The sequence below is a fragment of the Montipora capricornis genome, chromosome 11 (genome assembly GCF_036669925.1).
Source record: "Montipora capricornis isolate CH-2021 chromosome 11, ASM3666992v2, whole genome shotgun sequence".
NCBI lineage: Eukaryota > Metazoa > Cnidaria > Anthozoa > Scleractinia > Acroporidae > Montipora > Montipora capricornis.
Window position 1 is genome coordinate 42,418,224 of NC_090893.1, and position 24,518 is coordinate 42,442,741.

General features: G+C 38.5%; 1 protein-coding gene across 1 annotated transcript in view; it reads left to right on the forward strand.

Annotated features, from left to right (window-relative positions):
• The window catches only part of LOC138024203 (cubilin-like), a 76,661-nt gene that overhangs the window by 21,209 nt on the left and 30,934 nt on the right, over positions 1-24,518 (forward strand). Inside the window, exons 7-29 of the mRNA XM_068871311.1 lie at positions 345-389; positions 681-828; positions 1,423-1,595; positions 2,961-3,005; positions 4,217-4,373; positions 5,691-5,863; positions 7,931-7,975; positions 8,267-8,414; positions 9,010-9,182; positions 10,547-10,591; positions 10,883-11,030; positions 11,624-11,796; positions 13,371-13,415; positions 13,696-13,852; positions 16,187-16,359; positions 17,304-17,348; positions 17,640-17,796; positions 18,958-19,136; positions 20,456-20,500; positions 20,792-20,948; positions 21,956-22,134; positions 23,492-23,536; positions 23,828-23,987. Of these exons, the coding sequence (XP_068727412.1) occupies positions 345-389; positions 681-828; positions 1,423-1,595; positions 2,961-3,005; positions 4,217-4,373; positions 5,691-5,863; positions 7,931-7,975; positions 8,267-8,414; positions 9,010-9,182; positions 10,547-10,591; positions 10,883-11,030; positions 11,624-11,796; positions 13,371-13,415; positions 13,696-13,852; positions 16,187-16,359; positions 17,304-17,348; positions 17,640-17,796; positions 18,958-19,136; positions 20,456-20,500; positions 20,792-20,948; positions 21,956-22,134; positions 23,492-23,536; positions 23,828-23,987 (2,815 nt within the window). The remainder of the gene's footprint in view (positions 1-344; positions 390-680; positions 829-1,422; positions 1,596-2,960; positions 3,006-4,216; positions 4,374-5,690; positions 5,864-7,930; positions 7,976-8,266; positions 8,415-9,009; positions 9,183-10,546; positions 10,592-10,882; positions 11,031-11,623; positions 11,797-13,370; positions 13,416-13,695; positions 13,853-16,186; positions 16,360-17,303; positions 17,349-17,639; positions 17,797-18,957; positions 19,137-20,455; positions 20,501-20,791; positions 20,949-21,955; positions 22,135-23,491; positions 23,537-23,827; positions 23,988-24,518) is intronic.

Consider the following 24,518-nt stretch of genomic DNA (forward strand, 5'->3'; position numbering starts at 1 on the left):
CAATGTTCGATCTGTTTGCACAGCTTTTCCAACATTGTTGGGGCCACACATGCGCATTACATATGGTCTCCATGGAGATGGCAACGCATTAAGATGTTGAAAACAAGATAGCAGCTGAATTTTGTAAGTTTACAAAGTCTTATGGGTCGTATCCTTCCCATAATACACTGCACGTCGTTACATTGTTAGCAGTTGTAGCGTCCGTTTGCACACAACTGCTAACATCATCCAACTTCCGCAAAACAACCAACTCTAAACAATGCTGGAGTTTTTGCGTCTGTTTGCACAGGGCTTTACAGTCCAGTTATCATTTAGTTACTTGAATGTTCTTTTTTTCAAAACAGTGTCGACAACATATCGGCCAACGCCCACCACTCAGAGTCCAACAGGTAATAATGTTTTAAATGGAATCTTCCCTTCAATAATATCAATCGATAAATTTTAATTTATAGCCTGCGATAGCAGCGGGTTTTTTCGGAGAGAAACGACCACTGGACTTACGTCTGCGTGCGCAGGCTATTTGACTCACTGCTGACAGAATTTGAAAGACTCAAATGACACCCAAGTTTGAAAACTGTTTCACGGTTTGTTTGTTTATTTTCCTGTTTGCGTGTTATCCTGCTTAATTTAATAATGCCTAATACCACGACTTCTGTCTTCCATCTATTCTTTCTATTAAGCTTGTAGACGAATTATCAACAATACGCTGGAAAGTCCTGGATATCCCAACAACTACCCAAGTAACACGTTCTGCGTGGCTACCTATTATATTCCTCTTGGTGCAGCTGTGAACATTACATTTGAGCACTTCGACCTGGCGAATCGCAGGTAATCACTTAGATCTCGCGCTGCGTAAGCTTATTTTCTCAAACAATCGGCCAAAGGCTGAAAAATACATAAATAAATGAAAAACTGCAAACGAATTATTGTTGATTTCCAGTTAACATTTGTACGAATGTAAAAAAATCTGTGAGAAATTCTAATAAATCAAGAGATATTTCTATTCCTTGGCATATTTTTCTTCCAGGTAATTTTCCGTCCTTTTTCGGACAGAATATGAGTTTATAAGAGACATTTAAAGAGCATTAAGTGTAGTCTAAATAAGTTTCTTTAAGTTACACAGGCAGGGGCATTGACTTGGAATGCACTTGTACTGCCGGATAACCTGGAAAAGCTGCCGTGTGGGAATTATTGCTGGAAGAAAGTCACAATTTCTTGGTTGGCATCAAGGACACCTGTTTCAGGAAATTTATATGTATTAGAGTATACTTTAAACTTGGCATCTAGGAGTTTACACTTGGAATTAATGCTTTATGCAAAAGGGTTCTTGTGATCACATACTTATTTCACGGGCATTTTGCATCTTATCTGATCTAAACTCTTAAAGACGGAAAACTGAAAATAAAAGGTTTCTTGTTTCAGTATTGCTTTTCTGAGGATATGGAACAACAATAATGGCTTCTATCGCACATATAGAGGCTATCGTACTGGACAAAGTGTTATTGTCACTGGTCGGTATGTCACTCTGGCTTTTCAATCATTCTGCTGCTTCCAGGGAAGAGGATTCCGGTTACTATTCATTCCTGTTTACGGTGGTAAGTACAGGAAGGAAAAATGGAACCAAATTATCTCATGAAATAGTTGTTGCTGAAAGGAATGACGAAAAATGGTGGAGTTGTATTAATAGATATACATTGAAAATTTTAATAACGGAGGTAAAGGAATAGCGTTGTTTTGCTAATGTACGACAGTTCATCATCATTTTATCGTTTTGAACCAGCGAAAGAGCTCAATCAGCATAGGTCTTGCAATTTTACAAAAAGAGAATTTTACACCAGATCATTAGAAGTAGTTTGAACACATTTTAACAGATGCCTGTCTCCAAACGTTTTCAAAGTACGAGTCTTATGTCAGGGCCTACACTAAATTGAGCTTCCATTTTTTGGCCGAGATGTCACAAGTTCGATGACGCTGAATCAACAATTTTCGTTCTATAATAATGTTGACTATCTCGAAATAAATATCGGCCAGCAATCGAGGGATTGCCCCAACTTTTTCGGACTAAAAACGGAAAACTCCGGAGTGAAATTATTTGTTTAGCCCAACTTGAAATCCTTTTGATGTAAGCCGGCTTTTTTGCTTTCTTGTCCATTGGGCCCTATCATCAAGAAAGTGTTAAGAACAGAGATGGAAGCTAGAATTGCACCACTAAAGCTAAATTGGCTAAAGATTTGCAATCATTGTATAACATAATAGATACAAAGGGTTTAATTATCTTATATCAAAATAATATGCACAGATCAATGTTTCTGTGTCTCTACACAATAACTGTAATGATGTTTAATGTCTCCTTATGTTACAACGCCTTAAAGGCGAAGCCTAAACTAGGATCTTCTAAATCACTATTTTTAATTAATTGAGAAATGGCGCATTTTAAGCCCGTCAAAACGGACGCAACATTGTTGGATGTTACATGTTGCGTCCGTTTGCACGCTTTGTTGCATGTTGTTGCGTGTGGCTAGGAGTTGTTGCAAAAAGTTATAAACTGATCAAACTTGTAGGTGAAGAACTCCCAACATTGCTTTTGTTCCGTGATCTCCGAAGCGTAGCCCACCAATATTGGATCCGTTCACACAGCTCTTCCAACATTGTTGGGGCCACCCACGCGCATTACATTGGGTCTCCATGGAGATAGCAACGCATCGACATGTTAAATAAACAAGATGGCAGTTGATACTTTTAATTTTACAAAGTCTTATGGGTCGTAACCTTCCCATAATACATTTTAGGCGCTTACATTCTGAGCAGTTGTAGCGTCCATAGGCACACCACTGCTAACATCATCCAGCATCCGCAAAACAACCAACTGTCAACAATGATGAAGTTGTTGTGGCTGTTTGCACAGGGCTTTTGGGTCCAGTTATCATTTATTGACTTGAATGTCCTTTTTTTCAAAACAGTTTCGACAACAAATCGGCCAACGCCCACCACTCAGAGTCCAACAGGTAATAATGTTTTAAATGGAATCTTCCTTTTAATAATATCAATCGATCAGCTGCGATAGCATCGGGTTTTTTAGGAGAGAAACGAGTACGAGAATTACGTCTGCGTGCGCAGGCTATTTGACTCACTGCTGACAGAATTTGAAAGACTCAAATGAAAGGCCAGTTTGAAAACTGTTTGACGGTTTGTTCCTTTATTTTCCAACACTAATTCAAGCCTTTTGGCAATAAAACGTTTTGTTACAGGTTTTTCCATAATATCTTTATACCGTGGATACCAAAAACAAAGCAAACTGCCAATACACTCTCGAGTTTTCAAGCTAGCAGCCGTGCACTTTCGATATTGAGTACTTTATTCTTGGCTGACTGATAAGAAAACGATAGCCTGCTGCTAATGAAGCAGAAAATGTAAACAAAGATTGACCTGTACTTGGACTTGTCTCTGGTGATAATGATAATGATGACGACGACCATGATGATGACGATTTTGATGATGATGACGACGATGATAAAGATGACGATTGTGATGATAATGTTGTCGATTATGACGAGGATGTGATCATTGTTATGATGATGACGGATGATGATGATGACCATGATGTTGATAACGACCATGACGCACATTCTTATGTCATTAGGTGTCATTATTTCAAACTCTCTTTAAAAGCTCACCTTCAACCGACAGGCATTGCATGCCTTGGAACAATTTTCATATATGAAAATGCCACCAAAGCTGAAATTCATCCAATCACATCGCTACGATAAGCAATGCGAATTTCCATAACAAAAACCTGGAAGCCTGTCGGTTGAAGGAGGGCCTTAACTTACAGCAAACTCAACAATGCCTCCCTGGACAAACTCACCAACATATCGTCCAGTGCCCACGACTCGTCTTTCATCAGCTAAGAGACTCCAGAACTTCAAAATATTTCCCCTGGTTTGTTTCAGATTATTTCTTTAGTGTCTGTCCTCTACAATGGGTGTGGGCCATCACACTTGTTTTGCTCGCATTGAACTTCAATCTATCGCGTATACTGTCATAATGAATATCTCTGTCAACGATAGAGGTTCTCCAAACCTTAGAAAATCGTTAGCGGCAAAAATGCCCTTTTCTCCCAGGGCTAAAGTTTCGATGGCCCTTTACATGTTATCATACTTGATTTAATCATAGCTGTTTCCACAACTTCTGTTTTTCATTTACTCTTCCTATCAAGCTTGTAGACAAGTTGTCAACAATGTCCTGGAAAGTCCTGGATATCCCAACATGTACCCAAGAAACACGAACTGTGTGGCTAATGTTTCCATTCCTCTTGGTGCGGCTTTGAACATTACATTTGAGCACTTCGACCTGGAGAATTGTTACGGATGCGGGTAATTGCTTTAATTTGCATGTTTCTGATTACCGATTACGGTTCAAAAGCAATTTCGCTGTTTTTCAGTGGGAAAAAAAGATCTCGCGCTACGTCAGTTTATCTACTCAACCAATCGGTCAAAGGCTAAGAAAAATAGATTTAAAAAAATGCAAATGAAGAATTGTTGATTCCCAGTTAAGATCTGTGCGAATTTATAATAATCTGTGAGAAGTTCAAGATACCTTTGTATTCCGGTCCTTGGCATATTTTCTTTGTATCAAAGAAGAATAAGATAATTTTCCGTCCTTTGCAGGACAGAATATAACTATTCAGGAGACATGTAAACAGCAGGTGCTCTGAATCGTATGTTCTATGTTGCATAGACTGGGACATCGACTTGGAATGCACCCGTACAGCCATAGGCTTTATCCCTGCAAATCATAATTGCTTGCAATTTTCCAAAGGACCAATCACTTGGAAAAACTTCTGTGTGTGAATTCCGGAAGAAAATCACAATTTTTTAGTTTACATTGAGGACCACTGTTTCAGTAAATTTATATGTAGTAGAGTATACTTTTAACTTGGAATCTTTTTAACATACATCCATCCATCCATCCATCCATCCGTCCACAGACCCGCTCTTCCATTCTTCTGTGAATCGTCTCTCTATCCACTTATTTGCCATGCGTATATACCTCTTTAGTATATACTAAAACGGTGGATGGCAGTGAAGGCCTGCACTGATTTTCTACGCAACTCCGAATATCCATTGCTATTCACCTCCGAGCAACTTGCGCGGAATTTGTGTGCGAAAATATTGTAATCGTTGCAGAGTAAATGAGTTAAAATCATCTTTTTGTGGTATATTATCTTACGGTTATGTATATACTAAAACAGCTATTCACCCAGTGTGTATGACTAGTGGTGGACATGAATCACTCAACATAAAAGGCCCCCTTCGATTATCACATGCCAGGCAAAATTACTCATACTGATTGGTTGACAAAGATGATCATTCTTTTTATCATGCGGGAACTCTTGGTAATCCATTTCGCATGGCTACTTGATCATGATCGGTTAACAGTAGCTGAGCAACAATTTCTGAATGTCACAAACAAATAATCGCATGTTCCTTAGGTGGCAACTTAAAGATGTTTTTTTTGTCTTCGTTCTTTCCGTAGCAATTTACGCACAGAATTAATCCTTTGTGCAAAAGAGTTCATGCGATTATATATTTATTTTACAATGCATTTAATTTTACATCTTATCTTATCTAATCTTGTTAGTTGAACCTATTAAAACCACAAAACTGAAAATAAAAAGTTTCTTGTTTCAGATGTGATTATCTGAGCATCAGAACCGACAATGGTGGCTTCTATCGCACATATTGCGAAATTCGTTCTGGACAAAGTGTCATTGTCACTGGTAGCTATGCCAGACTAACGTTTCGTTCAGACTCGAGTGTCCAAAACACAGGATTCCGGTTACTAATCTTTCCTGTTTACGGCGGTAAGTCATAGTTAATAGACGGGAATGGTTATGACACCCGACAACTTTCTTGGTTGTAGGTTTTTGTTCTCTTTTTTGGCTTTGACCCTTCACAAAACACAATAGTTGTTTAGTCCGTACTGAGCAACTAACCAATAGAAACGTGTGTTAACGTAATTCATGCATAGTGTATGAGCGCAAAACAAAAGATTGTGCACGGTCGTGGACTTTCCAACCTAAATATTGGCATCTTTATTTGCTTCTTTAATGTTTGCCGAGCTTCCAAACCAGTCTTCACAAGATTGTCACGATTAAGAAAAAAACGATCAGGTCGATTTGAAATAACCGTCCTAATGCCCCTCTGTCTCATTCATGACTTCGCCCATACACGTGCTCGACATCCTCTCGTTCGAAGCAAACAGAAATCCTTTAAAACCGAAACCAGTTGGAAAGGCACAGGAACTGGCGAAAAACGCTGCAATGATAACCATTCATTTCTTTAATATGTAATAAGTTGTGGAGACCGACACGAATGATGATGATATAATCCAACCGACCTTGAGACAATTCTTTGGTTAGATTGTCAAATCCACGACAACAGGTTTAGAGGGAAGAACTAAACAGGTAGTCCCATGGTTGGCCTGTTTTGAGCATGGCTAGAACAGTTCAAGACTACTGAGCTCTCGTCGTGTTTTTACCACTTGAGATCCAACCAGGCTAAATTCAAGTCTAAAAATTGCCAGGAAGAAATCCATCGAGAAACATTCATGGATATTTTCGACGCAGATGTGGTTAAAACCAGACTGAGTCCATCCATAGTGCGAGAAAACATCAGAATAGGCTAGAATTATAAAAAAAAGCGAGAGAACGCGAATGACACCGGTAGCCATCTTGGCGCGGATACATTACATTTTCCTCGGGCTTTCTGTATATAAAATGATTATAACTAACTCGGCGCTACGCGCCTCGTTGGTTATATATCTTTTCGTATCCAGCGCGCCCTCGTATAATAATTGTTAAATATGAACAATCTCAACAAATGAGGTAAAGGAATATAGTTATTTTGCTGATCTACGACAGTTCATCATCATTTTATCGTTTTTAAGCAACCAACGATCTCAATTAGCATACGTCTCGCAATTTTACGAAAAGAGAAACTTGCACCAGATTGCCATCATTAGAAGTAGTTTGAAAACACATTTTAACCAATCTCTCTCTCCAAACGTTACGGAAGTACGAGTCTCAGAGGTCTACGCTAACTTGACCTTCCATGTTTTTTTCCGAGATGTCACATGTTGGATGACGTTGAATCGATAATTTTCGTTCTACGATGTTGACTGATTCGAAACAAATATCGGCTAACGATCGGAAGATTATGCTTCGCTTTTTCGAACTAAAAACGGCACTCTAGAGTGAAATAGACTGTTTACCCGAACTTGAAAACCTTTTTATCGCTATAAACAATAACTATTTAATGTCTCCTAATGTTCAACGCCTTGAAGCCGAAGCCTAAACCAACGATCATCCAACTCACTATTTAAAAATGGCGCATTTTAACCCCCGTGAAAGCGGACGCAACATTGTTGGCCAACATTGTTAGGTGTTACATGTGCGTCCGTTTCCAATCGTTCTTGAATGTTGTTGCGTGTGGTTGGGAGTTGTTGCCCGAAGTTATAAACTGGTCAAACTTTTAAGTCAAAGACTCCCACTTCTTTTGTTTGGAGATCGCCGAAGCGTAGTGCAACAATGTTCGATCTGTTTGCACAGCTTTTCCAACATTTTTGGGGCCACATATGCGCATTACATATGGTCTCCATGGAGATGGCAACGCATTAAGATGTTGAAAACAAGATAGCAGCTGAATTTTGTAAGTTTACAAAGTCTCATGGGTCGTATCCTTCCCATAATACACCGCACGTCCTTACATTGTTAGCAGTTGTAGCGTCCGTTTGCACACAACTGCTAACATCATCCAACTTCCGCAAAACAACCAACTCTAAACAATGCTGGAGTTTTTGCGTCTGTTTGCACAGGGCTTTACAGTCCAGTTATCCTTTAGTTACTTGAATGTTCTTTTTTTCAAAACAGTGTCGTCAACATATCGGCCAACGCCCACCACTCAGAGTCCAACAGGTAATAATGTTTTAAATGGAATCTTCCCTTTAATAATATCAATCGATAAATTTTAATTTATAGCCTGCGATAGCAGCGGGTTTTTTCGGAGAGAAACGACCACTGGAATTACGTCTGCGTGCGCAGGCTATTTGACTCACTGCTGACAGAATTTGAAAGACTCAAATGACACCCAAGTTTGAAAACTGTTTCACGGTTTGTTTGTTTATTTTCCTGTTTGCGTGTTATCCTGCTTAATTTAATAATGCCTAATACCACGACTTCTGTCTTCCATCTATTCTTTCTATTAAGCTTGTAGACGAATTATCAACAATACGCTGGAAAGTCCTGGATATCCCAACAACTACCCAAGTTACACGTCCTGCGCGGCTACCTATTATATTCCTTTTGGTGCGGCTGTGAACATTACATTTGAGCACTTCGACCTGGCGAATCGCAGGTAATCACTTAGATCTCGCGCTGCGTAAGCTTATTTTCTCAAACAATCGGCCAAAGGCTGAAAAATACATAAATAAATGAAAAACTGCAAACGAAGTATTGTTGATTTCCAGTTAACATTTGTACGAATGTAAAAAAATCTGTGAGAAATTCTAATAAATCAAGAGATATTTCTATTCCTTGGCATATTTTTCTTCCAGGTAATTTTCCGTCCTTTTTCGGACAGAATATGAGTTTGTAAGAGACATTTAAAGAGCATTAAGTGTAGTCTAAATAAGTTTCTTTAAGTTACACAGGCAGGGGCATTGACTTGGAATGCACTTGTACTGCCGGATAACCTGGAAAAGCTGCCGTGTGGGAATTATTGCTGGAAGAAAGTCACAATTTCTTGGTTGGCATCAAGGACACCTGTTTCAGGAAATTTATATGTATTAGAGTATACTTTAAACTTGGAATATAGCAATTTACACATGGAATTAATACTTTGTGCAAAAGGGTTCTTGTGATCACATACTTATTTCTCACGGCATTTTCCATCTTATCTGATCTAAACTCTTAAAGACGGAAAACTGAAAATAAAAGGTTTCTTGTTTCAGTAATGATTATCTGAGGATATGGAACAACAATTATGGCTTCTATCGCACATATAGCGGCTATCGTACTGGACAAAGTGTCATTGTCACTGGTCGCTATGTCACTCTGTCTTTTCGTTCAAACTGCTGCTTCCAGAGAACAGGATTCCGGTTACTATTCATTCCTGTTTACGGTGGTAAGTACAGCAAGGAAAAATGGAACCAAATTATCTCATGAAGTAGTTGTTGCTGAAATGAATGACGAAAAATGGTGGAGTTGTATTATATAGATATACATGTACAATCTCAATAACGAAGGTAAAGGAATAGCGTTGTTTTGCTAATGTACGACAGTTCATCATCATTTTATCGTTTTGAAGCAGCCAAGGAGCTCAATCAGCATAGGTCTTGCAATTTTACAAAAAGAAAATTTTACGCCAGATCATTAGAAGTAGTTTGAACACATATTTCAACAGATGCCTGTCTCCAAACGTTACCAAAGTACGAGTCTTATGTCAGGGGCCTACACTAAATTGAGCTTCCATTTTTGGCCGAGATGTCACAAGTTCGATGACGCTGAATCAACAATTTTCGTTCTACAATAATGTTGACTATCTCGAAATAAATATCGGCCAGGAATCGAGGGATTGCCCCAACTTTTTGGGACTAAAAACGGAAAACTCCGGAGTGAAATTAACTGTTTAGCCCAACTTGAAATCCTTTTGATCTAAGCCGGCTTTTTTGCTTTCTTGCCCTTTGGGCCCTATCATCAAGGAAGTGTTAAGAAGAGAGATGGAAGCTAGAATTGCACCACTAAAGCTAAATTGGCTAAAGATTTGCATTCATTGTATAACATAATAGATAGAAAGGGTTTAATTATCTTATATCAAAATAATATACTCGGATCAATGTTTCAGTGTCTCTACACAATAACTATAATGATGTTTAATATCTCCTCATGTTACAACGCCTTAAAGGCGAAGCCTAGACCAAGATCTTCTAAATCACTATTTAATTAATTGAGAAATGGCGCATTTTAAGCCCGTCAAAACGGACACAACATTGTTGGATGTTACATGTTGCGTCCGTTTGCACGCCTTGTTGCATGTTGTTGCGTGTGGCAAGGAGTTGTTACAAAAATTATAAACTGATCAAACTTGTGGGTCAAAAACTCCCAACATTCCTCTTGTTAAGTGATCTCCAAAGCGTAGCCCACCAATATTGGATCCGTTCGCACAGCTCTTCCAACATTGTTGGGGCCACCCACGCGCATTACATTGGGTCTCCATGGAGATAGCAACGCATTGACATGTTAAAAAACAAGATGGCAGGTGATAGTTTTAACTTTACAAAGTCTTATGGGTCGTAACCTTCCCATAATACACTGCACGCCCTGACATTGTTAGCAATTGTAGCGTCCGTTGGAACACCACTGCTAACATCATCCAGCATCCGCAAAACAACCAACTCTCAACAATAGTGAAGTTGTTGCGGCTGTTTGCACAGGGCTTTAGGGTCCAGTTACCATTTAGTGACTTGAATGTCTTTTTTTTCAAAACAGTGTTGACAACAAATCGGCCAACGCCCACCACTCAGAGTCCAACAGGTAATAATGTTTTGAATGGAATCTTCCCTTTAATAATATCAATCGATAAATTCCAATTTATAGCCTGCGATAGCAGCGGGTTTTTTCGGAGAGAAACGTGTACCGGAATTACGTCTGCGTGCGCAGGCTATTTGATTCACTGCCGACAGAATTTGAAAGACTCAAATAAAAGCCAAGTTTGAAAACTGTTTCACGGTTTGTTTGTTTATTTTCCTGTTTGCGTGTTATCCTGCTTAATTTAATAATGCCTAATACCACGACTTCTGTCTTCCATCTATTCTTTCTATTAAGCTTGTAGACGAATTATCAACAATACGCTGGAAAGTCCTGGATATCCCAACAACTACCCACTTTACAAGTCCTGTGTGGCTACCTATTATATTCCTTTTGGTGCGGCTGTGAACATTACATTTGAGCACTTCGACCTGGCGAATCGCAGGTAATCACTTAGATCTCGCGCTGCGTAAGCTTATTTTCTCAAACAATCGGCCAAAGGCTGAAAAATACATAAATAAATGAAAAACTTCAAACGAAGTATTGTTGATTTCCAGTTAACATTTGTACGAATGTAAAAAAATCTGTGAGAAATTCTAATAAATCAAGAGATATTTCTATTCCTTGGCATATTTTTCTTCCAGGTAATTTTCCGTCCTTTTTCGGACAGAATATGAGTATATAAGAGATATTTAAATAGCATTAAGCGTACTCTATAAGTTTCTTTAAGTTACACAGGCAGGGGCATTGACTTGGAATGCACTTGTACTGCCGGATAACCTGGAAAAGCTGCCGTGTGGGAATTATTGCTGGAAGAAAGTCACAATTTCTTGGTTGGCATCGAGGACACCTGTTTCAGGAAATTTATATGTATTAGAGTATACTTTAAACTTGGCATCTAGCAATTTACACATGGAATTAATTCTTTGTGCAAAAGGGTTCTTGTGATCACATACTTATTTCTTACGGCATTTTGCATCTTATCTGATTTAAACTATTAAAGACGGAAAACTGAAAATAAAAGGTTTCTTGTTTCAGTAATGATTTTCTGAGGATATGGAACAACAATTATGGCTTCTATCGCACATATAGCGGCTATCGTACTGGACAAAGTGTCATTGTCACTGGTCGCTATGTCAGTCTGTACTTTCGTTCATACTGCTGCTTCCAGGGAAGAGGATTCCGGTTACTATTCATTCCTATTTACGGTGGTAAGTACAGCAAGGAAAAATGGAACCAAATTATCTCATGAAGTAGTTGTTGCTGAAATGAATGACGGGAAATGGAGGAGTTGTATTATATAGATACAGAAACCCATAAGGGTTGAAACGTGTAACGCGCATTCACAGCTTCCGAATATTCAGTGCGAATTGATTGGTTGAATGTTTCAGTGCTAAGTACCATATTTGGAAACCCCTCGCTCTTGTTGTTCCAAATATGGTACTTAACAAATTGAATATTCAGAAGCTTGTTTCCCAGCACACAAGGGGCCGTTACACGTTTCAACCCTTATGGGTTTCTGATAGATATACATATAGAGAGGAGGTAACGGAATAGTGTTGTTTTGCTAATGTACGACAGTTCACCATCATTTTATCGTTTTTAAGCAGCAAGAGAGCTCAATCAGCATAAGTCTTGCAATTTTACACAAAGAGAATTTTACACCAGATCATTAGAAGTAGTTTGAACACATATTTTAACAGATGGGAGTGTCTCCAAACGTTACCAAAGTACGAGTCTTATGTCAGGGGCCTACACTAAATTGACCTTCTATTTTTGGCCGAGATGTCACAAGTTCGATGACGCTGAATCAACATTTTTCGTTCTACAATAATGTTGACTATCTCGAAATAAATATCGGCCAGCAATCGAGGGATTGCGCCAACTTTTTCGGACTAAAAACGGAAAACTCCGGAGTGAAATTAACTGTTTAGCCCAACTTGAAATCCTTTTCTTCTAAGGCGGCTTCTTTGCTTTCTTCTCCATTGGGCCCTATCATCAAGGAGGTGTTAAGAAGAGAGATGGAAGCTAGAATTGCACCACTAAAGCTAAATTGGCTAAAGATTTGCTATCATTGTATAACATAATAGATACAAAGGGTTTAATTATCTTATATCAAAATAATATGCACAGATCAATTTTTCAGTGTCTCTACACAATAACTATAATGCTGTTTAATGTCTCCTCATGTTACAACGCCTTAAAGGCGAAGCCTAAACCAACGATCTTCTAAATCACTGTTTAATTAATTGAGAAATGGCGCATTTTAAGCCCGTGAAAACGGACGCAACATTGTTGGATGTTACATGTTGCGTCCGTTTGCACACCTTGTTGCATGTTGTTGCGTGTGGCTAGGAGTTGTTGCAAAAAGTTATAAACTGATCAAACTTGTGGGTCAAAAACTCCCAACATTGCTTTTGTTCCGTGATCTCCGAAGCGTAGCCCACCAATATTGGATCCGTTCGCACAGCTCTTCCAACATTGTTGGGGCCACCCACGCGCATTACATTGGGTCTCCATGGAGATAGCAACGCATTGACATGTTAAAAAACAAGATGGCAGGTGATATTTTTAACTTTACAAAGTCTTATGGGTCGTAACCTTCCCATAATACACTGCACACCCTGACATTGTTAGCAATTGTAGCGTCCGTTGGAACACCACTGCTAACATCATCCAACTTCCGCAAAACAACCAACAATGTTGGCGTTGTTGCGTCTGTTTCCACAGGGCTTTAGTATCCAGTGATCATTTAGTGACTTGAATGTCCTTTTTTTCAAAACAGTGTCGACAACATATTGGCCAACGCCCACCACTCAGAGTCCAACAGGTAATAATCTTTTAAATGGAATCTTCCTTTTAATAATATCAATCGATAAAATTTATAGCCTGCGATACCATTGGGTTTTTGCGGAGAGAAACGACTGCCGGAATTACGTCTGCGTGCACAGGCTATTTGACTCACTGCTGACAGAATTTGAAAGACTCAAATGAAAGCCAAAATGTGTTATAGTTTGTTTGTTTTTTTTTTCCTGTTTACGTGTTATCCTGCTTAATTTAATCATGCCTATTACCACGACTTCTGTCTTTCATCTACTCTTTCTATTAAGCTTGTAGACGAATTATCAACAATACGTTAGAAAGTCCTGGATATCCCAACTACTACCCAAGTTCCAAGTCCTGTGTGGCTACCTATTATATTCCTTTTGGTGCGGCTGTGAACATTACATTTGAGCACTTTGACCTGGAGTATCATTACTCATGCAGGTAATCATTTAGATCTCCAGGTGTGTAAGCTTATTTTCTCAACCAATCGGCCAAAGGCTAAAAAATTACATTTAAATTTTCATTTACATTTCTACCAAGCTTGTAGACAAGTTGTCAAAGATGTCCTGGAAAGTCCTGGATATCCTAACAACTACCCAAGAAGCAAGTCCTGTGTGGCTTTTGTGTACACTCGTTTTGGTGCGGCTTTAAACATTACATTTGAGCACTTCGACCTGGAGTATAGTTCCACCTGCTGGTAATCGCTTAGGTTTCCGATTACGGTTCAAAAGCAACTTCGCTGTTTTGCGTTGCGAACAAACGATCTCGCGCTACGTCTGCTTATTTTATTAACAAATCGGTCACAGACCAAAAATAATAATAATAATAAAATAAACTGCAAACGAAATATTGTTGATTCCCAGTTAAGATTTGTACAAATTTAAAATAATCTGTGAGAAGTTCAAGAGATCTTTGTTTTATTCCTTGGTACAATTTCCTTTGTATCCAAGAAGAATAAGGTTATTTTCCGTCCTTTGCCGAACAGAATGTAAGTATTCAAAAGTCATTTAAACAGCTCTTAATCGTATTTTAAAACCTCTGCTTTAAGTTGCATAGACAGGGACAATTTCGCATGGCTATTTGATTCTGATTGGTTAATAGTTGCTGAGCAACGATTTCATGAATGTGATGAGTTTTATCGCATGTTCACTACAGGGCAACTTAATTAAAGAATTAACTTTACTATTTTTTTTCGAAATCGTCCAAGTTCTTTCCCTCGCAAATTACACACGGAATAAATCCTTTGTGCAAAAGGGCCCATACGATTGTATATTTATTTCTCGCGGCATTTTCCATCTCATAAAGTGGGATACCTGTGGCACGCCACGTTTAAAAAATGGCTTTGGTGTCTTCGTAGTCAGATATGCAAATTAGCGACGTGCTTGTCACGAAGCTCTTGGCTTGAAACTGTCATGTCGGATACACGACATGCGTGAGGTGTCGTTTTTTTTTTTTGCGCGCGAAAGGTAATCGGGAAAGTTGGCACAGTCTTCCCAATTCACATATTACTTCGCTTTTTCGAATTTTACTTCCTTCTCAGGCTAAATTCGCAGAAGAAAGTATCCCGCATTTTGACTTATAGCAAAATTTCAAAACATTTGAAACCGCGAACAGAAGTGACAAAAATTGGAAAAAAAATTGGCTCGCGTTTATGAGAGAACATTTCGAAATCCTGATTTAACGAATCGATCGGATTTCGCCGTTCCCGATTTCTACTTTTACTTGTAGTAAAAATGAATCAAATGAGGCCTTTGTGTCTCAATTGTGGTGTTGCTTCTTCAAATCATGAACATACAAAAGCAGCAACTGTTCAAAGCACTTTATTTGATCCAAAAAAACGGAAGCTTATTTTATCGGATTTCACAAAATGTCATAAATCTCATCCGTGACACCATCACCACAGTTCCGGTCACAGAAGCATAATTTAATTAAATCAAAGCTGTTTTATAGTTCAAATATTCTATTTACTACGTGCTGTCAATAATACACCTTATTCCAAAAGGGCTGCAATTTAGATATTCTTTTGTTTTTATTGAAATTAGACCTTGATGCCTCGTTCAAGGAAAACATTCTTTTGAATTTTCAGCTCAAGAACGAGGCATCAAGGGCTAATTTGAATAAAAACAAAATAATATTTAAATGACGGCTATTTTGGAATAAGGTCTATGCTAACAAGGTAAAAATTATGCAGTCAATGACTTTTTTTTAATATGAACTCAAACACAACTTGCACAGAAACAGTGTAATAGTAACAGAATAAACAAGAGAATATCAGAAAAATTTAATTTGTGGCTACAGTGAAAAACAAACCGCGTTTGGAGCAGCGAAGAAAGGGCAAAGATATCTCCTGTAAAAAAAATCAGACCATGACATGTGGATCACGTATTGCACAGAAGGTGCGCTTCCATTGGTCAAAGTAAACAACAGTGCCCAATAAAATATGTTTTGTTTTCGACTAGTTTTACAGTTTCCAGAGTTTGACAGAAACTAGCCAATCACAAGAAAGGTTGCAATTTGTGGCCACAATGAAAAACAAACCTCCCTCGATCTTCAGCTCACGGCCACAGCAAAAATGAAAAAAGAGGTTTGAACTGATACAGCACCCGTAATAATGATCAACAACAACTCTGTAGTATTTTATTTATAGCCCCTGCCTGTTGCTTGCTTTGATCAGTGCATCCACGTGTACGCCTACTTGGCGTCTTGTCTTATCTAATCTTATTAATCTAACCCATTGAAACCACAAAACTGAAAATAAAAGTTTTCTTGTTTCAGGTATGATTATCTGTGGATTACGAACGACAATGGTCGCTTCAATCGCAAATATTGCGGCAATCGTACTGGACAAAGTGTCATTGTCACTGGTCGCTATGCCAGACTAAGGTTTCGTTCAGACTCGAGTGTCCAAAAAACAGGATTCCGGTTACTAATCTTTCGCTTTTACCGCGGTAAGTTCAGCAAGGAATAAAGGAATCATTATGAAGTATTTCTTGCTGAAATGAATGGCGAGAAATGAACAAAGAAAGTGAAGAAATAAAAAACTTGAAATCCTTCTGATCTTAGCCGGCTTTTGCTTGCTTGTCGATTAAGGCCCTATTACAAAGGGAGTTTTACCAAGTGAGATGGAAGCTAGAATTGCACCACCAAAGCTAAATTGGCTAAACATTTACAATCATGGTATAGCATACTGTAGATACAGAGGGGGTAATTATTTTATATCAAAGTAATATGAATAAATCTATTTTTCAGTGTCTAAGCACAATAACTATAATTACGTTACAGCGCCTTGGCCTACAATCTTAGAACTTACCATTTAAAAATGGCACATTTTAAGCCCCATGGAACGGACGCAACATTGTTGGCCAACTTTGTTCCAACATTGTTGCAACATTGTTGGGTGTTACCTGTTGCGTCCGCTTGCATGCCTTCTTGCATGTTGTTGCGTGTGGTTAGGAGTTGTTGCCCAAAGTTATAAACTGGTCACACTTTTGGGTCAAAAACTCCACCCATTTCATTGGCGCCCTTATCTACATAGTGTAACGCAACAATATTGGATCCGTTTGCACGTTTCTTCCAACATTGTTGGGGCTGCGCACGCGCATTACATATGGGTCTCCACGGAGAAAGCGATGCATTAACATCTTGAAAACAAGATGGCAGCCGAATTTTATAAGCTTACAGATATCTTAAGGGCCGTATACTTCCCATAATAGACTGCACGTCCTTACATTGTTCGGAGTTGTAGCGTCTGTTTGCACACCACTGCCAACACCATGCAACGTCTGCAGAACCAACAATTCTCAACAATATTGGGAGTTTTTGTGTCCATTTGCACAGGGCTTTAGGGTCCAGTGATCATTTAGTGACTTGAAATTCCTTTTTTTCAAAACAGTGTCGACAACATATCGGCCAACGCCCACCACTCAGAGTCCAACAGGTACTAATTTTTTATATAGAACTTTCTCTTTAATAATATCAATCGATAAATTTTAATTTATAGCCTGCGATAGCATCGGGTTTTTTCGGAGAGAAACGACTGCCGGAATTACGTCTGCGTTGGCAGGCTATTTGACTCACTGCTGACAGAATTTGAAAGACTCAAACGAAAGCCAAGTTTGAAAACTGTGTCACGGTTTGTTTGTTTATTTTCCTGTTTACGTGTTATCCTGCTTAATTTAATAATGCCTATTACCACGACTTTTGTCATTCATCTACTCTTTCTATTAAGCTTGTAGACGAATTATCAACAATACGCTGGAAAGTCCTGGATATCCCAACTACTACCCAAGTTACAAGTACTGTGTGGCTACCTATTATATTCCTTTTGGTGCGGCTGTGAACATTACATTTGAGTACTTCGACCTGGAGTATCGTTACTCCTGCAGGTAATCACTTATCTCTCTCGCTGCATAAGGTTATTTTCTCAACCAATCGGCCAAAGGCAAAAAAAATACATAAATAAATGAAAAACTGCAAACGAAGTATTGTTGATTCCCAGTTAACATTTTCACGAATTTAAAATAATCGGTGAGAAGTTCTAAAAAATCAAGAGATATTTCCATTCCTTGGAACATTTTTCTTTGGATTTAAGAAGAATAAGGTAATTTTCCGTCCTTTTTCGGACAGAATATGAGTATTCAAGAGACATTTAAATAGCATTAAGCGTACTCTGAAAACGTTTCTTTAAGTTACATAGGCAGGGGCATTTATTGCTTGCAAGTTTCCGAAAGCCGGATAACCTGGAAAAGCTGCTGTGTGGGAATTATTCCCGGAAGAAAATCATAATTTTTTAGTTGGCATCGAGGACAGCTGTTTCTCTTAGCTTAACCAGAATTTTCCAACAAAATTCATTTGAATATTAAAGCTAACCACCCATCCATCCATCCATCCATCCACAGACCCACTCATCCAGTCTTCTATCCACCCATTTCTCTATGAATTATCTCTCTATCTATCGATATAAGATCCGTATACCCATGAAGGATTTCAACCATCGTAAAATGCTTCCTGCGATTATCACATGTCCGAGGAAAAACTACTCATGCTGATTGGCTGAGACAGCGGCATTTCTCCCATATTCTGGCACCTTTAGGGATCAATTTCATATGGCTACTTGATCCTGATTGGTTAAAAGTTGCTTAGGAACCGATTTTATGATTGTGATCAACAAGTAATTGCATGTTCCCTGGAGGGCAACTGAGAATAGAGTGTCTAATGACGTCACAGAGGTTATGTTGGAGGAGTGAAAAAGGAAGCAGAGGCCATGTTCAAGGAGGGAAATATTCTTTTGGGAATTAAACTCTATTTTTCTGACAATTCTTCCTTTTGTTTTAGTATGCAAATACAATATAGCTGCTGGTAACATGAACGAAAACCCGTCATTTTACTTGGTTTTTTTGGAAAACGTTCTCGTTCGTTCTCTCTCAATGTACACAAGGAATTAATTCTTTGTGCAAAAGGGTTCATGTGATCATATACTTATTTTTTTACGGCATGTTCCATCTTATCTCATCTAATGACTAAAACTAAAAGCTTTCTTGTTTCAGTAATGATTATCTGAGGATAAGGAACAACAATTATGGCTTCTATCGCACATATTGCGGTTATCGTACTGGACAAAGTGTCATTGTCACTGGTCGCTATGTCACTCTGACTTTTGGTTCAAACTGCTGCGTCCAGAGAAGAGGATTCCGGTTACTATTCTTTCCTGTTTACGGTTACGGTGGTAAGTACAGCAAGGCAAAATGCAACCAAATTATCTCATGAAGTAGTTGTTGCTGAAATGAATGACGGGAAATGGTGGAGTTGTATTATATAGATATACATGTACAGAGGAGGTAAAGGAATAGTGTTGTTTTGCTAATGTACGACAGTTCATCATCATTTTATCGCTTTTAAGCAGCGAAAGAGCTCAATCAGCATAAGTCTTGCAATTTTACAAAAAAGAGAAACTAGATCACTAGACGTAGTTTGAACATATTTTTTAACAAATGCCTGTCTCCAAACGTTACCGAAGTACGAGTCTCGTGTCAGTGGCCTACACTAAATTGACCTTCCACTTTTGGCAGAGATGTCACAAGTTCGATGACGGTGAATCAACATTTTTTGTTCTACAATATGGTTGACTAACTCGCAATAAATATCGGCCAGCAATCAAGGGATGGCCCCCACTTTTTCGGAGTAAAACGGAAAACTCCGGAGTGAAATTAACTGTTTAGCCCAACTTGAAATCCTTTTGATCTCAGTGGGCTTTTTTACTTGGTTGTCGATTGGGCCCTATCATCAAGGAAGTGTTAACAAGAGAGATAGAAGCTAGAATTGCACCACTAAAGCTAAATTGGCTAAAAATTTGCAATCATTGTAAAACATAATAGATACAAAGGGTTTAATTATGTCATATGAAAATAATATGCATAGATCAACTTTTCAGTGTCTATACACATTAACTATAACGCTATTCAATGTCTCCTAATGTTACAACGCCTTGAAGCCGAAGACTGAACCAACGATCTTCCAAATCACTATTTAATTAATTGAGAAATGGCGCATTTTAAGCCCGTCAAAACGGACGCAACATTGTTGGATGTCACATGTTTCGTCTGTTTGCACGCCTTGTTGCATGTTGTTGCGTGTGGCTAGGAGTTGTTGCAAAAAGTTATAAACTGATCAAACTTGTGGGTCAAAAACTCCCAACATTCCTTTTGTTCCGTGATCTCCGAAGCGTAGCCCACCAATATTGGATCCGTTGGCACAGCTCTTCCAACATTGTTAGGACCACACGTGCGCATTACATATGGTCTCCATGGAGATGGCGGTTGAATTTTTTAAGTTTACAAAGTCTTATGGGTCGTATTCTTCCCATGATACACTGCACGCTCTTACATTGTTAGCAGTTGTAGCGTCCGTATGCACATCACTGCTAACATCCCCAACTTCCGCAAAACAAACAACTCTCAACAATGCTGGAGTTGTTGCATATGTTTCCACAGGGCTTTAGTATCCAGTGATCATTTAGTGACTTGAAATTCCTTTTTTTCAAAACAGTGTCGACAACATATCGGCCAACGCCCACCACTCAGAGTCCAACAGGTAATAATTTTTTATATAGAACTTTCTCTTTAATAATATCAATCGATAAATTTTAATTTATAGCCTGCGATAGCATCGGGTTTTTTCGGAGAGAAACGACTGCCGGAATTACGTCTGCGTTGACAGCCTATTTGACTCACTGCTGACAGAATTTGAAAGACTCAAAGGAAAGTCAAGTTTGAAAACTGTGTCACGGCTTGTTTGTTTATTTTCCTGTTTCCGTGTTATCCTGCTTAATTTAATAATGCCTATTACCACGACTTTTGTCATTCATCTACTCTTTCTATTAAGCTTGTAGACGAATTATCAACAATACGCTAGAAAGTCCTGGATATCCCAACAACTACCCAAGTTACAAGTCCTGTGTGGCTACCTATTATATTCCTTATGGTGCGGCTGTGAACATTACATTTGAGTACTTCGACCTGGAGTATCGTTACTCCTGCAGGTAATCACTTATCTCTCTCGCTGCGTAAGCTTATTTTCTCAACCAATCGGCCAAAGGCTAAAACAATACATAAATAAATGAAAAACTGCAAGCGAAGTATTGTTGATTCCCAGTTAACATTTGCACGAATTTAAAATAATCGGTGAGAAGTTCTAATAAATCAAGAGATATTTCCATTCCTTGGAACATTTTTCTTTGGATTTAAGAAGAATAAGGTAATTTTCCGTCCTTTTTCGGACAGAATATGAGTATTCAAGAGACATTTAAATAGCATTAAGCGTACTCTGAAAACGTTTCTTTAAGTTACATAGGCAGGGGCATTTATTGCTTGCAAGTTTCCGAAAGCCGGATAACCTGGAAAAGCTGCTGTGTGGGAATCATTCCCGGAAGAAAAACACAATTTTTTAGTTGGCATCGAGGAAAGCTGTTTCAGGAAATGTATATATTAGAGTATACTTTTAACTTGGAATCTTCTTAACATACATACTTTGTTCCAGCTTCTACATGGCTGCCAGTTGGCTCTTAGCTGAACCAGAATTATCGGATAAAATTCATTTGAATATTGAAGCTAACCACCCATCCATCCATCTACAGACCCACTTTTCCAGTCTTCTGTACATCAATTTCTCTATGAATTATCTCTCTATCTATCCATATACCATCCGTATACCCCTCAGGGATATTCATCCATCATAAAATGCTTCCTGCGATTATCTCATACCAGGCAAAACTACTCATGCTGATTGGCTGAGACAAGGGCATTTTTCCCATATTCTGGCACCTTTAGTGATAAATTTCATGTGGCTACTTGATCCTGATTGGTTAAAAGCTGCTTAGGAACCGATTTTATGATTGTGATAAACAAGTAATTGCATGTTCCCTGGAGGGCAAAGAACAATAAAGTGTTTAATGACGTCACGGAGGTTATGTTGGAGGAGTGAAAAAGGAAACAGCGGCCAAGTTCTATTAAAGCCACAAAACTGAAAATAAAAGGTTTCTTGTTTCAGTTATGATTATCTGAGGATAAGGAACAACAATTATGGCTTCTATCGCACATATTGCGGCTATCGTACTGGACAAAGTGTCATTGTCACTGGTCGCTATGTCACTCTGACTTTTGGTTCAAACTGCTGCGTCCAGAGAAGAGGATTCCGGTTACTATTCGTTCCTGTTTACGGTTACGGTGGTAAGTACAGCAAGGAAAAATAGAACCAGATTATCTCATGAAGTAGTTGTTGCTGAAATGAATGACGGGAAATGGTGGAGTTGTATTATATAGATATACATGTACAATCTCAATAACGGAGGTAAAGGAATAGTGTTGTTTTGCTAATGTACGACAGTTCATCATCATTTTATCGTTTTCAAGCAGCGAAATAGCTCGATCAGAATAAGTCTTGCAATTTTACAAAAAGAGAAACTTACACCAGATCATTAGAAGTAGTTTCAACACATATTTTAACAGATGCCTGTCTCCAAACGTTACCGAAGTACGTGAGTCTCGTGTCAGGGGCCTACACTAAATTGACCTTCCATTTTTGGCCGAGATGTCACAAGTTCGATGACGCTGAATCAATATTTTTCGTTCTACAATAATGTTGACTATCTCGCAATAAATATCGGCCAGCAATCGAGGGATTGGCCCCTCTTTATCGGACTAAAAACGGAAAACTCCGGAGTGAAATTAGAGGTTTAGCCCAACTTGAAATCCTTTTGATCTAAGCCGGATATTGCTTTCTTGTCAATTGGGCACTATCATCAAGGAAGTGTTAAGAAGAGAGATGAAAGCTAGAATTGCACCACTAAAGCTAAATTGGCTAAAAATTTGCAATCACTGTATAACATAATAGATACAAAGGGTTTAATTATCTTATATCAAAATCATATGCACAGATCAATTTTTCAGTGTCTACACAATATCTATAATGCTGTTTAATTTCTCCTAATGTTACAACGCCTTAAAGACGAAGCCTGAACCAACGATCCTCCAAATCACTATTTAATTGAGAATTGCGCATTTTAAGTCCGTCAAAACGGACACAACATTGTTGGATGTTACATGTTGCGTTCTTTCGCACGCCTTGTTGCATGTTGTTGCGTGTGGCTAGGAGTTGTTGTACAAAGTTATAAACTGATCAAACTTTTGGGTCAAAAACTCCAAAAATTCCTTTTGTTCCGTGATCTCCGAAGCGTAGCGCACCTATATTGGATCTGTTTGCACAGCTCTTCCAACATTGTTGGGGCCACCTACGCGCATTACATTGGGTCTCCATGGAGATAGCAACGCATTAACAAGCTGAAAACAAGATGGCGGTTGAATTTTTTAAGTTTACAAAGTCTTATGGGTCGTATTCTTCCCATAATACACTGCACGCTCTTACATTGTTAGCAGTTGTAGCGTCCGTATGCACATCACTGCTAACATCCCCAACTTCCGCAAAACAAACAACTCTCAACAATGCTGGAGTTGTTGCATCTGTTTCCACAGGGCTTTAGTATCCAGTGATCATTTAGTGACTTGAAATTCCTTTTTTTCAAAACAGTGTCGACAACATATCGGCCAACGCCCACCACTCAGAGTCCAACAGGTAATAATTTTTTATATAGAACTTTCTCTTTAATAATATCAATCGATAAATTTTAATTTACAGCCTGCGATAGTATCGGGTTTTTTCGGAGAGAAACGACTGCCGAAATTACGTCTGCGTTGGCAGGCTATTTGACTCATTGCTGACAGAATTTGAAAGACTTAAACGAAAGCCAAGTTTGAAAACTGTGTCACGGTTTGTTTGTTTATTTTCCTGTTTACGTGTTATCCTGCTTAATTTAATAATGCCTATTACTACGACTTTTGTCATTCATCTACTCTTTCTATTAAGCTTGTAGACGAATTATCAACAACAATACGCTGGAAAGTCCTGGATATCCCAACAACTACCCAAGTTACAAGTACTGTGTGGCTACCTATTATATTCCTTTTGGTGCGGCTGTGAACATTACATTTGAGTACTTCGACCTGGAGTATCGTTACTCCTGCAGGTAATCACTTATCTCTCTCGCTGCGTAAGCTTATTTTCTCAACCAATCGGCCAAAGGCTAAAAAAATACATAAATAAATGAAAAACTGCAAACGAAGTATTGTTGATTCCCAGTTAACATTTGCACGAATTTAAAATAAACGGTGAGAAGTTCTAAAAAATCAAGAGATATTTCCATTCCTTGGAACATTTTTCTTTGGATTTAAGAAGAATAAGGTAATTTTCCGTCCTTTTTCGGACAGAATATGAGTATTCAAGAGACATTTAAATAGCATTAAGCGTACTCTGAAAACGTTTCTTTAAGTTACATAGGCAGGGGCATTTATTGCTTGCAAGTTTCCGAAAGCCGGATAACCTGGAAAAGCTGCTGTGTGGGAATCATTCCCGGAAGAAAAACATAATTTTTTAGTTGGCATCGAGGACAGCTGTTTCTCTTAGCTTAACCAGAATTTTCCAATAAAATTCACTTGAATATTAAAGCTAACCACCCATCCATCCATCCATCCATCCACAGACCCACTCATCCAGTCTT